The sequence below is a fragment of the Oncorhynchus tshawytscha genome, linkage group LG23 (assembly GCF_018296145.1).
Source record: "Oncorhynchus tshawytscha isolate Ot180627B linkage group LG23, Otsh_v2.0, whole genome shotgun sequence".
NCBI classification, from domain to species: domain Eukaryota; kingdom Metazoa; phylum Chordata; class Actinopteri; order Salmoniformes; family Salmonidae; genus Oncorhynchus; species Oncorhynchus tshawytscha.
In genome coordinates, this window is record NC_056451.1 from 2,070,865 (window position 1) to 2,084,531 (window position 13,667).

At 43.4% G+C, this 13,667-nt stretch overlaps 1 protein-coding gene across 2 annotated transcripts; it reads right to left on the reverse strand.

The window, feature by feature from the left end:
* Positions 1 to 2,104: 2,104 nt before the first annotated feature.
* LOC112223159 (arginine/serine-rich protein PNISR) lies at positions 2,105 to 11,983 on the reverse strand. 2 transcript variants are annotated; one of them, XM_024386178.2, is made up of 12 exons: positions 11,829 to 11,983; positions 10,900 to 11,017; positions 10,608 to 10,790; positions 9,992 to 10,233; positions 9,731 to 9,893; positions 9,272 to 9,531; positions 8,926 to 9,078; positions 5,654 to 5,753; positions 4,950 to 5,003; positions 4,257 to 4,442; positions 2,914 to 4,168; positions 2,105 to 2,449 (listed from the first exon to the last, which is right to left on the reverse strand). In XM_024386178.2, the coding sequence occupies exons 2-12, from the start codon at positions 10,985 to 10,987 to the stop codon at positions 2,419 to 2,421; spliced, it is 2,715 nt and encodes a 904-aa protein (XP_024241946.1). In that variant the 5' UTR covers positions 10,988 to 11,017; positions 11,829 to 11,983; the 3' UTR covers positions 2,105 to 2,418. The 2 variants fall into 2 exon arrangements, with proteins under 2 accessions (XP_024241946.1, XP_024241945.1); XM_024386177.2 differs by having other exon boundaries at positions 2,914 to 4,171.
* Between the last annotated feature and the right edge of the window lie 1,684 nt (positions 11,984 to 13,667).

The window sequence follows — 13,667 nt, forward strand, 5'->3', positions numbered from 1 at the left end:
CGTCCGTCCCCTCGCCCGACCTGGGCGCGAAGCAGGGACGCTCTGCACACGTCAACAGTCACCCTCGAAGCATCGTTACCCATCGCTCCACAAAAGCCGCGGCCCTTGCAGAGCAAGGGTAACCACTACTTCAAGGTCTCAGAGCAAGTGATGTCACAGATTGAAACGCCACTAGCGCGCACCACCGCCATCTAGCTAGCCATTTCACATCGACTACACTCACCCCCCTTTGGACCTCCTCCTCTTTCCGCAGCAACCAGTGATCCGGGTCACGGCACCAGTGTAACAGATGTATATGTACTCTCCATGCATTGTGTTTTCTCAAAATAAATCAATTCGGCCAGTGGTTCCAGTTGAGCATTTATTTCTGCTGTTGTTAAATGGGAAACAGCACGTTAGTTGTGCAGGGCTTAACGGTATTGATGGCAAATTCTGTAGCATGAAGACAACTGTGTTAGCAGTGACTTATGTGACCATTACATCTGTGTATGCTAGCTAACACACTTATTTACAGCAATCATATGCCAAAGCACATCCCAGAAAGCCCCTCAATCCCTAACAGGTACCATATACCCACACATGTATAAATCAGTAACGTACAGCAAACTTGTACACATTGTAAAATAGAAAATAGTAGTCAGAATGTGACCTACCCCTTGCATCACATTTTCATACTGGGAAGACCTGACGTTCACGTTCTCCCCCTATCTGCAAGCTGGCCGATCACAACACACCTTATTGTCATAAGAGTTTAACTAACCAATAAGAATGCTTGAACATTAAATACACATTTCTTTAGAGGCAAATGGAAACACAACCAACCCTGTTACATATAACACTAAATCAAACACTGTCAGATGGCGATAGTTGTTTCAGCTGAATGGAAAAAGTGTTATGTATGAACTGGTCAGTCCACGGGGGATACATGTATAGCCGGCTGAATACGTTCCCTTTGAACTGTAAGATTAAACGAGTCAATATCGCCATCTGCAGGAATTTAGGCTAATATAAATCTTGTGTACTGTATTGTTGTATATTTCATGCATAACATAAAGCTGAAATTGGACTGTGCCAGTAATATATACTTAAAAATATAAACGCAACAATTTCAACTATTTTACTGAGTTACAGTTCATATAAGGAAATCAGTCAATTGATATAAATAAATTAGGTCCTAATCTATAGATTTCACATGACTGGGCAGGGGTGCAGCCATGTGTGAACCTGGAAGGGCATATGCAAAGAGGCAGTATTAACATTACATTCTCTTTTGGACATTCCTGCAGTCAGCATGACAATTGCGCGCTCCCTCAAAATGTAGACATCTGTGGCATTGTGTTGTGACAAAACTGCACATTTAAGAGTGACCTTTTATTGTACTCAGCACAAGGTGCAGCTGTGTAATGATCATGCTGTTTAATCAGCTTCTAGATATGCCACACCTGTCAGGTGTATGAATTATCTTGGCTAAGGAGAAATGCTCATGAACAGGGATGTAAACAATATTGTGGACAAAAATGAGAGAAAAAAGCTTTTATTTCAACTCATCAAATCAACACTTTACAATAAAAGGCCACTCTTAAATGTGCAGTTTTGTCACAACACAATGCCACACAGATGTCTACATTTTGAGGGAGCGCGCAATTGTCATGCTGACTGCAGGAATGTCCACCAGAGAATGTAATGTTAATACTGCCTTATTTTTGTTCAGTATATATAAAATATGGTGAATTTGTAGTGTTCATATAGCTGAAATACAAAAATGTTCCTCTTTGCCATTAGAATTTCTAAAAGACTATTCCAAATTATATGAATTAAACGCAATTAATGGCATGTTATCAATTGCACTCAATCCAAATTACTGCAGGTTTAATGATAACCCTCAAAAAAATCATAAAGTAATGATTTGAAAGTCAGTTGCACACATGTCAATCTTATTTTATTTTTTTAAATAAATGCATCTACTCCACTAACAAATGAGTGACATTCAACACTTCAGTCATGCCTTTAGTGTGGTACATAAATTGTGTTTCCCATGCAGTCCTGGATGAGTTCATCATCATCGGGGAACAGTTATACAGTAGACAAAGAAAATACCCAGAACAAGGGATAATTTCAGTTTTATTGGACAATTTACATTAATACGTTTATTCTGTTAAGCTTTTTAAAATGACATCTTTCCAAGATTCTACTGACTACAAAGCCTCCGAGCTTTGCATGATAGAAGGCAAAAACCTAGCATTCAAAATGTCCTGTTTGCCAACTTGCACTTAAAAATCACATATTTACAAAGATAGGTGGTGGTGGGGGGGGGAGAGAGTGGAGAGTTCACCTACACCGTTGCCTCTATAATGAGACAAGCCTGTTAAACTCATGGAATTTAAATGTAAGTGCACAGATCAGGGAGCCCTGCGCTCCTTAACGCCTGCGCCTGGCGGGAGACGTGGACCTGAAACAGAGACGCAAAGGGGAACATTAATGGTGCTGCACCACTCTCACACACACTCATGCAAAATCACACACAGGCAAAATAAACACACCCTCACTGGGGCCCTGTTAACATCAGCTCATCATGAGGACAATATATTGCATTGATTCCCGAATGAACTTGGTCACTCTCCTTTGGGAAGAACAGTTACGACATTCACACAAGGCACTCAAATGGATTGATATGCTGCACATGGCCAACAGTGGGCACTACGGAGACAGTCTGAGGAACAGAAACTTGGCTACAAATGGTTTCTTTTTTTAACACATGAAAATATGTATTATTTCACTTTCTAAGGTAGCCTTGAGCCCTGACAGAAAACAAGGAACGTTGTGCTAAAAAAATATTACTGGGCAGTAGGCCTCAAATACGACACACACAACATGATACAACAGAAAAAGAGATGGTAAAAAATGGAATACTACCTTGATCGTGACTTAGACTTGTTTTTGCGGCTTGCCTTCTTACCAGACTTGTGAGATTTTTCCGTTGATCTTGAGCGACTACGTTTGGATTTCTTAGACTTCTTTTCCTTGCTAAGCTCGGGGGTGGGGGACCTGCTCGACTCTGAGTCAGAGTACCTCTTGCTAGATTTGGCAGAGCCCTTCTTGCTAGCCTTGCTACCCTGATGGGAGTGCTTGTCTCCCTGAGGGTCTGTGTGATCGCTGCTCTCTTTCCTTTTCTTGGATTTGGCGTTGCTCTCCTCTGCCACCACAGAGCTCACCTCCCTATCCCTCTCTTTCTCCTTCCCCCTCTCCTTTTCCTTCGCTTTCTCTTTTTCCCTCTCTTTCTCTTTGGCTTTCTGCTTCTTCCTATCTGACTCTTTCTCCTTCTCCTTCTTCTTCTCTCTCTCCTTCTTGTCGTGGCTGCCGCTCCGGTCTTTCTTCCTGTCCCTATCCTTGCTGGAGGCTTTCTGCTTGTGCTTGCTGCTGCGGCTGTCCCTGCGCTCCCTGCTCCTCTTCCTGTCTCTGCTCTTGCTGCGGCTGTGACTGTCCCTGCGCTCCCTGCTCCTCTTCCTGTCTCTGTCCCTGCTCTTGCTGCGGCTGTGACTGTCCCTGCGCTCCCTACTCCTCTTCCGGTCTCTGTCCCTCTCCTTGTCCCTGCTCTTGCTGCGGCTGGCCCTGTCCTTGGACCTGCTCTTGCCTCCTCTGCTGACCCTTCGCTCTCGAGAGTGGCTACGGTTCCGGTGGCGGGTTAAGCGCTCTGCGCTGTGGTTCCGGCTGCCCTTCCTCCTCTCTCGGGCCTTGTCGACGCTGCGCTCTCCGTGACGTCTGTGGGAGCTGCGACTGTGGCTGCGCCGGCCACCAACACGGGCCCTGTGTGATGAGGAGCGGCTGCGCCTCCTCTTCCTCCGGGGCGAGGAGGAGCGCGAAGAGGAGCGTGAGGAGGCCGAGGATGATGAGGAGAAGGAAGACGATTGGCTGCTGGCACTGCTGGAGCTGGAATGGGAGCTGCTGCTGCGTCCGTTGCTGGGGGAACCACTGGTGCCCCGCCCTGCGCCACGCTCCTTACCCCGGCCCGCCTGCCTGACCTCACTGATAACCTCAGTCTCACTGCGGGATCTGCGTCTCTCTGCTGTGGGTTCCGCCTCCCTCTCTCTCACTTCCTGTTTGTGGAGGCTCTCTAACTGGCCCTCGTCATAATCCCCCCTCTCTCTGCTCACTCTGTCCAGCGCCATCTCTTCTGGGAGACACACAGAAAACAAAACATTTATGTTAAACTCAAAGACATCACCACTGCTAATTGATATTGCGTTTAGTTCCCTCACCACGTGCGTGCTGCGCCTCCTGCGCTTGTCTCTCCTGCAGCTCCCTCTCCTTGCGTCGGAAGGCGTCTATCTTCTCCCGGATACGGTGGTGCAGCTCCTCCTCGTCCGTGTCAGAGGACTCGGACGCCTGGGCACTGTGCTCCTCCTCGTTCTCACTGAAGTCCGAGCCATAGTCACCAAGTCCACCTGCCACAACAGAGCCCCCAGCTTTTTGAGCAAGACCGCAGCAACTAGCCATATACCCAACCAAGCTTCCCGTCAAAGACGAAGCCACTGTCTATGTTTTCAACTTAACTACACACTAGAAACCCATTGACACTTCACTTACTGTGAGATGGCATGCTCTTTAGTGTTCTGATAAGAAATTACTTAGTAAGGCTAAGACACTCAAACTGTGCTGTGAAGGGTTGCAAAATTTCAGAAACGTTCCCCAAATTCCCAGTTTTATCAGAAATCCCAGTAGAACAATTCCAGGTAGGAGGATTCCCTCACAGACAGCTTATTCCCTTCCAACTGGAATAAAAAATATATATTTTTGGAAATGTTTGGAGAATTTTGCAACCCTAGCTGTGAGGTGGACCCTTCCCTTCGGCTGCCTCAGTCACTCTTCTGAGCTACTAAAGCAGTGAGGGGACAGGGGTTTGAGCTCTGATTCTTACCCCCCCCGCCTGGAAGAAAAGAGGGGGAACTCACCAATGCCGATCAGAGAAGTCAGTGCACTTGACTGTGCCAGCTGTTTGGCAGGAGCTTTGATTCACATCAACAACAGGAACAACATGTTAAAACACATAGAGCCACCATAGAGACAGCCACCATAGAGAAGTCTCTAGAGAAGGGGGCACAGATAATGCACTATTCACAAGAGCGGTCTTTGGCCCCCAAAAAATAAAAGAGACAAACGGAGAGAAGAGAAGGGGTTAACAAACAAAGTCTGTCACACACATTCAAAGTCAAGACAGTTGGAATGGGGGATCAGAACCACTCTGTACTAATGCACTAGTGTCAGATAAACAGGGACAAGTCACTTGAATCTGATCTATAGGTGAGCATTTGTTATAAAGTCAATGGGTTCAGAAACACAGTCATTCAGAAGGACCTTCAGGAGCAGGAACCAGGGAAAACAGTTTAGGTTACTGTTGTTTTGTTTTAAATACACCAGCTGCTCTGCTGTCTTTTTTACCAGGGACATTTTCTTTTTCTTCCGTTGCATTAGCAGAGAATGGTCAAAGATGCATATGATCACATTTTGAAAATACTCCATGTTTGCCACACAATTACCCTGACTTACGGAGATGAATTGAGTGACGTTTTCAGACTATATAAAACAGGCTTAAACATGATGTCTTTGTGAAAGGCACAGATGATGCGTGGTCTCGAGGAGATGGGGGTAAGCAGACCTTTGGTGGCTTTGCGGTGTGTCTCTTTGGCCACAGTTTGGATCTCTTCGTTGGTGACCTCCAGCAGGATTTCCGTCAGCAGAGTTTTAGTCACAATCATCTTTGGAGAGAAATGTGAGAAAAGGCTCTGACATTAGTTAATGTTAATCATTTGTTTGTCAAGAGGGCTATTTTTGCAGTCTTGAATAGGATGGTTCTTACATATTGAAAATAGTGAACAGGGCCACCAATTTCAGAGCTGCCATTTGAGCATCAGGGCTCTATAATATAAATTTAAAAAAATGTATAACAAAAGACAACCTCATAAGGCTGGGCGATATGGCCGAAAAATGATATATAAACTTAGGCGATTCACGATATATAAAGTTGAAGTCTGAAGTTTACATACACCTTAGCCAAATACATTAAAACTCAGTTTCACAATTCCTGACATTTAATCAGAGTAAAAATTCCTTATCTTAGGTTAGTTAGAATCACCACTTTATTTTAAGAATGTGAAATGTCAGAATAATAGTAGAGATTTATTTCAGCTTTTATTTCTTTCATCACATTCCCTGTGGGTCAGAAGTTTACATACACTCAATGAGTATTAGGTAGCATTGCCTTTAAATTGTTTAACTTGGGTCAAACGTTTCGGGTAGCCTTCCACAAGCTTCCCACAATAAGTGGGTGAATTTTGGCCCATTCCTCCTGACAGAGCAGGTGTAACTGAGTCAGGTTTGTAGGCCTTTTTCAGTTCTGCCCACAAATCTTCTATAGGATTGCGGTCAGGGCTTTGTGATGGCCAATCCAATACCTTGACTTCGTTGTCCTTAAGCCATTTTGCCACAACTTTGGAAGTATGCTTGGGGTCACTGTGCATTTGGTAGACCCATTTGCGACCAAGCTTCAACTTCCTGACTAATGTCTTGAGATGTTTCTTCAATATATACACATAATTTTCCTCCTCATGATGCCATCTATTTTGTGAAGTGCACCAGTCCCTCCTTGCAGCAAAGCACCCCCACAACATGATGCTTCCACCCCCGAGCTTCACGGTTTGGATGGTGTTTTCGGCTTGCAAGCCCCCCCTTTTTCCTGCAAACATAACGATGGTCATTATGGCCATACAGTTCTATTTTTGTTTCATCAGACCAGAGGACATTTCTCCAAAAAGTACGATCTTTGTCCCCATGTGCAGTTGCTAACTGTAGTCTGTCTTTTTTATGGCAGTTTTGGAGCAGTGGCTTCTTCCTTGCTGAGTGGCCTTTCAGGTTATGTCGATATAGGACTTGTTTCACTGTGGATATAGATACTTTTGTACCCGTTTTCTTCAGCATCTTCACAAGGTCCTTTACTGTTGTTCTGGGATTGATTTGCACTTTTCGCAAAGTATGTTCATCTCTAGGAGACAGAACACATCTGCTTCCTGAGCGGTATGACGGCTGCGTGGTCCCATGGTGTTTATACTTGCGTGCTATTGCTTGTACAGATGAACGTGGTACCTTCAAGCGTTTGGAAATTGCTCCCAAGGATGAACCAGATTAATGGAGGTCCACAAAAACAAATTCTAGGGTGTTGGCTGATTTCTTTTGATTTTCCCATGATGTCAAGCAAAGAGGAGCTGAGTTTGAAGGTAGCCCTTGAAATACATGAACAAGTACACCTCCAATTGACTCAAATTATGTCAATTAGCCTATCAGAAGATTCTAAAGCCCTGACACAATTTACTGGAATTTTCCAAGCTGTTTAAAGGCACAGTTAACTTAGTGTATGTAAACTTCTGACCCACTGGAATTGTGATACAGTGAATTGTAAGTGAAATAATCTGTAAACATTTGTTGGAAATACTACTTGCATCATGCACAAAGTAGATGTCCTAACCGACTTGCCGAAAGTATAGTTTGTTAACAAGAAATTTGTGGAGTGGTTGAAAAACGAGTTAATGACTCAAACCTAAATGTATGTAAACCTCCGACTTCAACTGTACATCTAATTGTTTTTTGTTTATGTTTTCTCCAAATAAACTGTGTTGCACAATTAAAGGTCCAATACATTGATTGATCTAATGAATTCATGGCTTGTGAAATTATACCTAGGCTAAATGTAAGCCTTCCACAACCCACTAATAATTTAAATATTTTATCAAGAGTTTAACTTGCAATAATAACTGATCTGGCGTTCAAGTCTGTCTTATTAAAATGTAATTTTTGTTACAAATTTAACCAGAACCATGCATAATGCACATTCACTAAAAATGACTAACTTCTTGTAGCAGGCATTATAGAAAATGAACGCAGGTCTCAAAGAATCTCTCAAGCACAAGCCCACGTGCTAGTGAGTAGCTAGCTCATCTTTCTATTTTCAAGTTAACTTTAATCCATTTTCTAGCTAACAAGGCAGAACAGTTGAATTGCTATAAACACACTTCTGTCCGTCTCCAAATGTTTGAACAGCGTGCTAGCCTGTTCATTTTGTTGAGAATGGCATACCTTATTTCTCAGAATGAGAACAAATTGCCAATTCCTTATAACTAGTGTTTTATGTTTATTGCAAATGTATGAAACACACACAGACAGTTAGTATAATGGTATTTGACTAAAATGCTGCTAGTGATTCCGCAATGCCACGCCTACATACTGAGCATTCATTTTCCATTTTAGTAGTGTGTGCTCTACATAGAATTTGACGAGTTGAGACCTAAAAAGGTTATTGTTAGATAGGTTAACTTCTTTATTACAGTAAAATAATGTAGCAATGTGTTTCGGTGTCCATATGACCGATTCTGTTTGACCAAACCTCAAATAGTAAGTTGAAACCGCTTGTCAGAGATGAAGAAGTGACCGCTCATCTTTGTTGTTGTGAGTGGCTGGCGGAGGGGCTTGGTGTGTGTGTGTGTGTGTAAACACAGAGGGAGATGCGAAGCGAGCGGTTTCGCTCTCGCCAAAATCTGTCCAAAATCAGCCCAATGCGTTACTATGGGTTTACTTTAGACATAAGCTTGTCACATGCCTTCCCGCCCTTGGGACGATTCCCATTGTTAGGGAGGAGACATGAGCATCTCGTCATTATATACAGATCTCTGGTGTAAATGGGAAGGTGCACACAGCACAGAAGGAGCAAAAGAGACAATATTTAAAAAAGAAGAAGACACGAGTAGCCTACAAAAAAGTAGATTCTTGCGATACAGGCATTTAGAATATTGCGCAAGAACATTCATTAGAATTCGATATATCGCCCAGCCCTACACGCACCCCAATGTGTCAGAATAGTAGCTGTAGGCCAAAACTAACCAGCTGGAACTCTCTCTCCTCCTCAGTCATCTCTGGTTCGCTCTGGTCCTCCAGTGGAGGTGACGGGCTCCTGCTGGCCAGCTCCTGCTTCCTGGTCAGGACCCGGTCCTCATCTTCCCTCTCCTCTTCATCACCCTCTTCATCATCACTGTCCTATTACAGGGGAGGGAAAGGGGTGGTAGGTCAGATATACAAAGACACGACAACAGGACCTCCTGAAAGCTCACCAGTGTCACAGTTTTACAGGAATATAATGAAATTATTTGGGGGATTTTTCAACTCATTGTTCTGTTCATAAGATTAATGGGATTCATGACACCATGGAAACAAAAAGATTGATGCTTACAAATTTACTCTTGCGGGGTAAACGAGGCCCATCGCCTCCCTCGTCCACTGTGTCACTCTCTTTGTCTTCATCTTTAGCCATTTCGGCACGCTGTTTCTCCATGCGCTCCTTCTCCAGCTTCTTCTGTTTCTCCCTGTCCATCTTCTCCAGGCCCTCTCGGATCCAGGCCGGCAGGGTGCGCCTCTTCACCGCATCTGAGAGGAGTGCCAGGTCATTGGATGCTGTGTGTGTGTGTCTGTTTTCCTGCGTGCCTGGGAAAGCTAATTAAGAAAAGTAGAGAGCAGCACAGATACAAAACATGGTGAGATACAACATTTTGGATGGTGTGGGTATGAACGGAAAGACAGTTGAAGCAAGCCTGTGCCTCTGTTACAGCAGTAAGGGTCCAAGGATGAAATCCTGATCACCACCCATTTAATGAGGACGTTTTTGTACCCATGTGTTGGTGAAGATGCTCACCGAGGGCAGCAGCAGGAGCATCTTGTTTGGGGATCTGGATGGGGGATCTCTGGCGGTCCCTAAAGCCTGGGGGCCTGTCCCGTCTGTTCTGTGGGTGACCCTGCTGCCAGTATGGAGGGTGGAACCCTGTGGGAGTGGGGCCGTAGGTGGCAGCCGCCCCATGCTACAGAGGGCGAGACAATGAGAAATGAGGACCATCCAAACTAGTTGAATGACAGAGCAGCCATGAAACTCTACTGTAAGTGTGTGGTGTGTGTGTACCTGATAATCAAACTGGTTTATGGCCATTGGGTTCATGGCGTAGTTGTCGGGCTGACCCCCGAAGCCGTGGCTGTTCTGGGGGAAGACCCTGTGGTGGCCTTCAGAGAACTCCAGACTGTCCTGGCTGTTGCTGTCCTCAGAGGGAGCCACCACATCCATAGGCCCAGTCCCCATGGGTCCTGTTCCTGGGGGGATCCACGCCTGGTCTATGGGAGGAGGGGGCTGACCATGCATCCCCCATTCTGTAAACAACAACACATGTGCATTGTTATTGTTCATTAGGATCTCTTTAAGCCCACCAAAAGGCTTGTGTTACAAGAAACCATTCAAAAATCAAAACGTACACTTGCAGTCATGCTATTCTAACATTAAACTACTGGACTGCAGGGGAACTACGTTGATTGGGGCACAGCTATGTTAATGTGGTGGATGTGAAATTCGCCCATGACATGTTTGTTTGAGTACATCGGTAATGTCACTCCATCCCTGAGATATAAAGACAAATTATGTACATACTGAGTATAGCAAGCATGATGGTCTTGCAACGTGAGAAAACTGATCACGGACATAAGCCTTAGATATTCTCCATCCCCAGAAAATTATGTTTAGAGTTTACCAGGTTGCCACATTCTGCCAAAATTGGTGTCACCCTGGAAGGAGCCATGGTTATTAGGCATCACAGGATCCATGCCAGGGATGTCCTGTCCATTAGGATGAATGTTCTGCTGGTCCACTGTAGGGCCTGTAGACTCTTTCTGAGCAATCCAGGCCTGGGCCAGTGCTGCCCAGTCCACTTGGCCTACACAACACAGAAAGACAACAAGAGAAGCATTGCTTGGGGTGTCATTTTGTAAAATTGTAAGTAATGCAATGATTGAGCTGTCATGCATACAGGTGATGTCACCCACTTGGATCTTGCTGGTGCTGGAAGGACTGCATCCACTGCTGCTGGTTCATTGGCCATTGTGGCCAGGGTTGTCCACCCTGGTCCCACATCTCTCACCCTGTAGTTCCTACACCTGGAGCCTGCCAATGTGGGACAAAAGCATGATATGACAGTACTGTGAGAGAATAATGATATTCTCAATATGAACTGTACTTATGATGAATAGCCGTGGTAGGACGTCATTGTAAAATAAGAATTTGTTCTTAACTGACTTGTCTAGTTAAATAAATAGAAATAAATGTGTTAGCAAGCTAGTTATGTAGCCAGTGGCTATTTAGAAATCAGAACGGCGAGAAATGGCTTCGGATCAAACAAGTAACGTTAGTTTGATATCGATGCAGATGCTTTTTATTGACAGTGCAGAAACCAGCTAATAAAAAAAGCTCAGCTATATTGCTAACCTTGAAAGCTAATTGAGATCTGCGTAATTGTGGCTAGCTAGTTAGCTAGCGGGAGTTAGGGGCATGAATGTTCGTTAGCTCAGCTGGCTATGGATGTTTGCTGGGTGGTGCTAGCTAGCGAACGTTTGCACTTCATACTACAAATGTATTTCATTTACATTGCATGTAGTACATTTGTGATATCTATGTGGATAAAATTATATAACGCGAGCATGTTTATCTAAAAGATAAAGAGCACTACTCGTCTGCTTCTTCAGTCAATGTTTTCCAAATTCCCCGGGCTCGGTGCGAAATTAAACTGGCTAACGTTAGCCAGCTAACACTTAGCTAGCGCCAGTTTGCTTGTTTTCAAGATTTGGGTTGGAAAGTAAAAACATTGCTAGCTATAGTTTAGAATACTGCTTCAAAGAACAGCAGCTAACATCATCTACTATAGCATCAGGAGAATGGACACAAACTAAACATCATAACACGCTTGAACGATTCCCACCTCTCCAACTTGGTTTGTCTTCACCGTCGAGCACTCAAAATGGCTACGACCTGGAAGTAGTCTGGCTGGCAGCCACAGAGGTAACTCTCGTCACAAACCATTGTGGGCTCTATGGGGCCAAAAGTAGGCCTACTGATAGTAAATTAGGGCCAAATATCATATTGGACCGATTTACAAGTTTTCTCTCTGAAAAATGTAGTTAATTTAATCTGATTGTCATAAAGTTCCATGATTTTAGGTCATTAAAGATCCCATGGCACTTATCGTAAGAGTAGGGGTGTTAACCCCGGTGTCCTGGCTAAATTCCCAATCTGGCCCTCAAACCATCACGGTCACCTAATAATCCCCAGTTTACAATTGGCTCATTCATCCCCCTCCTCTCCCCTGTAACTATTCCCCAGGTCGTTGCTGCAAATGAGAACATGTTCTCAGTCAACTTACCTGCTAAAATAACGGATAAATAAAATACTTTTTTTTTTTAATTGTCCACACAGGACATCTGAACACACAAAATACATTTTGATGATTTTCATTACATTTTGAGTGTTTTATTTAACTTTTGTACACCAGTGGTGTTCCCGGTTAAAAATGACCGGTCATTAGAAATGAATTAGTGAGACTACAATTAGTGTATAAAATTGAGTTCAGGCGCATGCCCATTCATCAGATGGACACACTTCCTCTCCCAGACCCCCACATGCATGTGTGTTTGAGCACACATACACCTCACTCCCTTTCTTGGCCCCCACGGGAATCACACCTGTTGGCATTCTCACAAATAATTGCAACATTATTTCAATAATATATATAACTTTTCTAGCAACTCTGGTATATAAAGCTTTTTTGAGGCCTTGCTCACAATTAATTCTGTGGCAGCACAATGACCAAACAATATACTATATGTGAGGCTCTTGATCATATCTTTGATCATGACACTGGTGAGGAGGAGAGTCCTTGTTCAACTTTGACACAAAGTAGTCTTTGAAAAATAGAACAATATGTTTCATCTGAGTATTTGTTATTGTCAAAATAATCCATACATTATGCTTTTTTTCCTAAAAAACGAGTTGTATGAGCTCAGGTCAATGAGGCCTACAGGCCATAAACTGCTAATATAAGTTTGAAACTTGTAATGTTCACAAGAACTTAAGTTGATAAAAAAGATCAAACACAACTTTAGGTGATAATATATGTATTGTTATGGATTTATGATCAACTATAATGGGGCGGTGATTTTGGACTGGGAATACATAACTAATTAACAAGAAACAAACACAACAGGAGGGTTAAAACAATTCTGCAGAAATTATGTAATGTCATTCGTCTGGTACATATTACAGGCTATTTCCAAGTAACAATTTGTCACTAATTTGATTTAGTAGAGTAATTGTAAATATTTTAAAGTGAATGTTATGAAATTGAATTTGTCTGACCACAGTTGTGCTGGTCTTAGGCTGTGTTTACATCTGAACAGCTACTCAAAGGGCTACCCAGACCCCTCTGTTACACTGCGGCTACCCTCTGTTTATTATCTATACATAGTCACTTTAACTCTACCTACGTGTACATTTAAAGTCGGAAGTACACTTAGGTTGGAGTCATTAAAACTCGTTTTTCAACCACTCCACAAATTTCTTGTTAACCAACTATACTTTTGGCAATCGACTTTGTACATGACGCAAGTAATTTTTCCAACAATTGTTTACAGACAGATTATTTCACTTATAATTCACTGTATCACAATTCCAGCGGATCAGAAGTTTACATGCACTAAGTTGACTGTGCCGTTGAACAGCTTGGACAATTCCAGAAAGTGATGTCATGGCTTTAGAAGCTTCT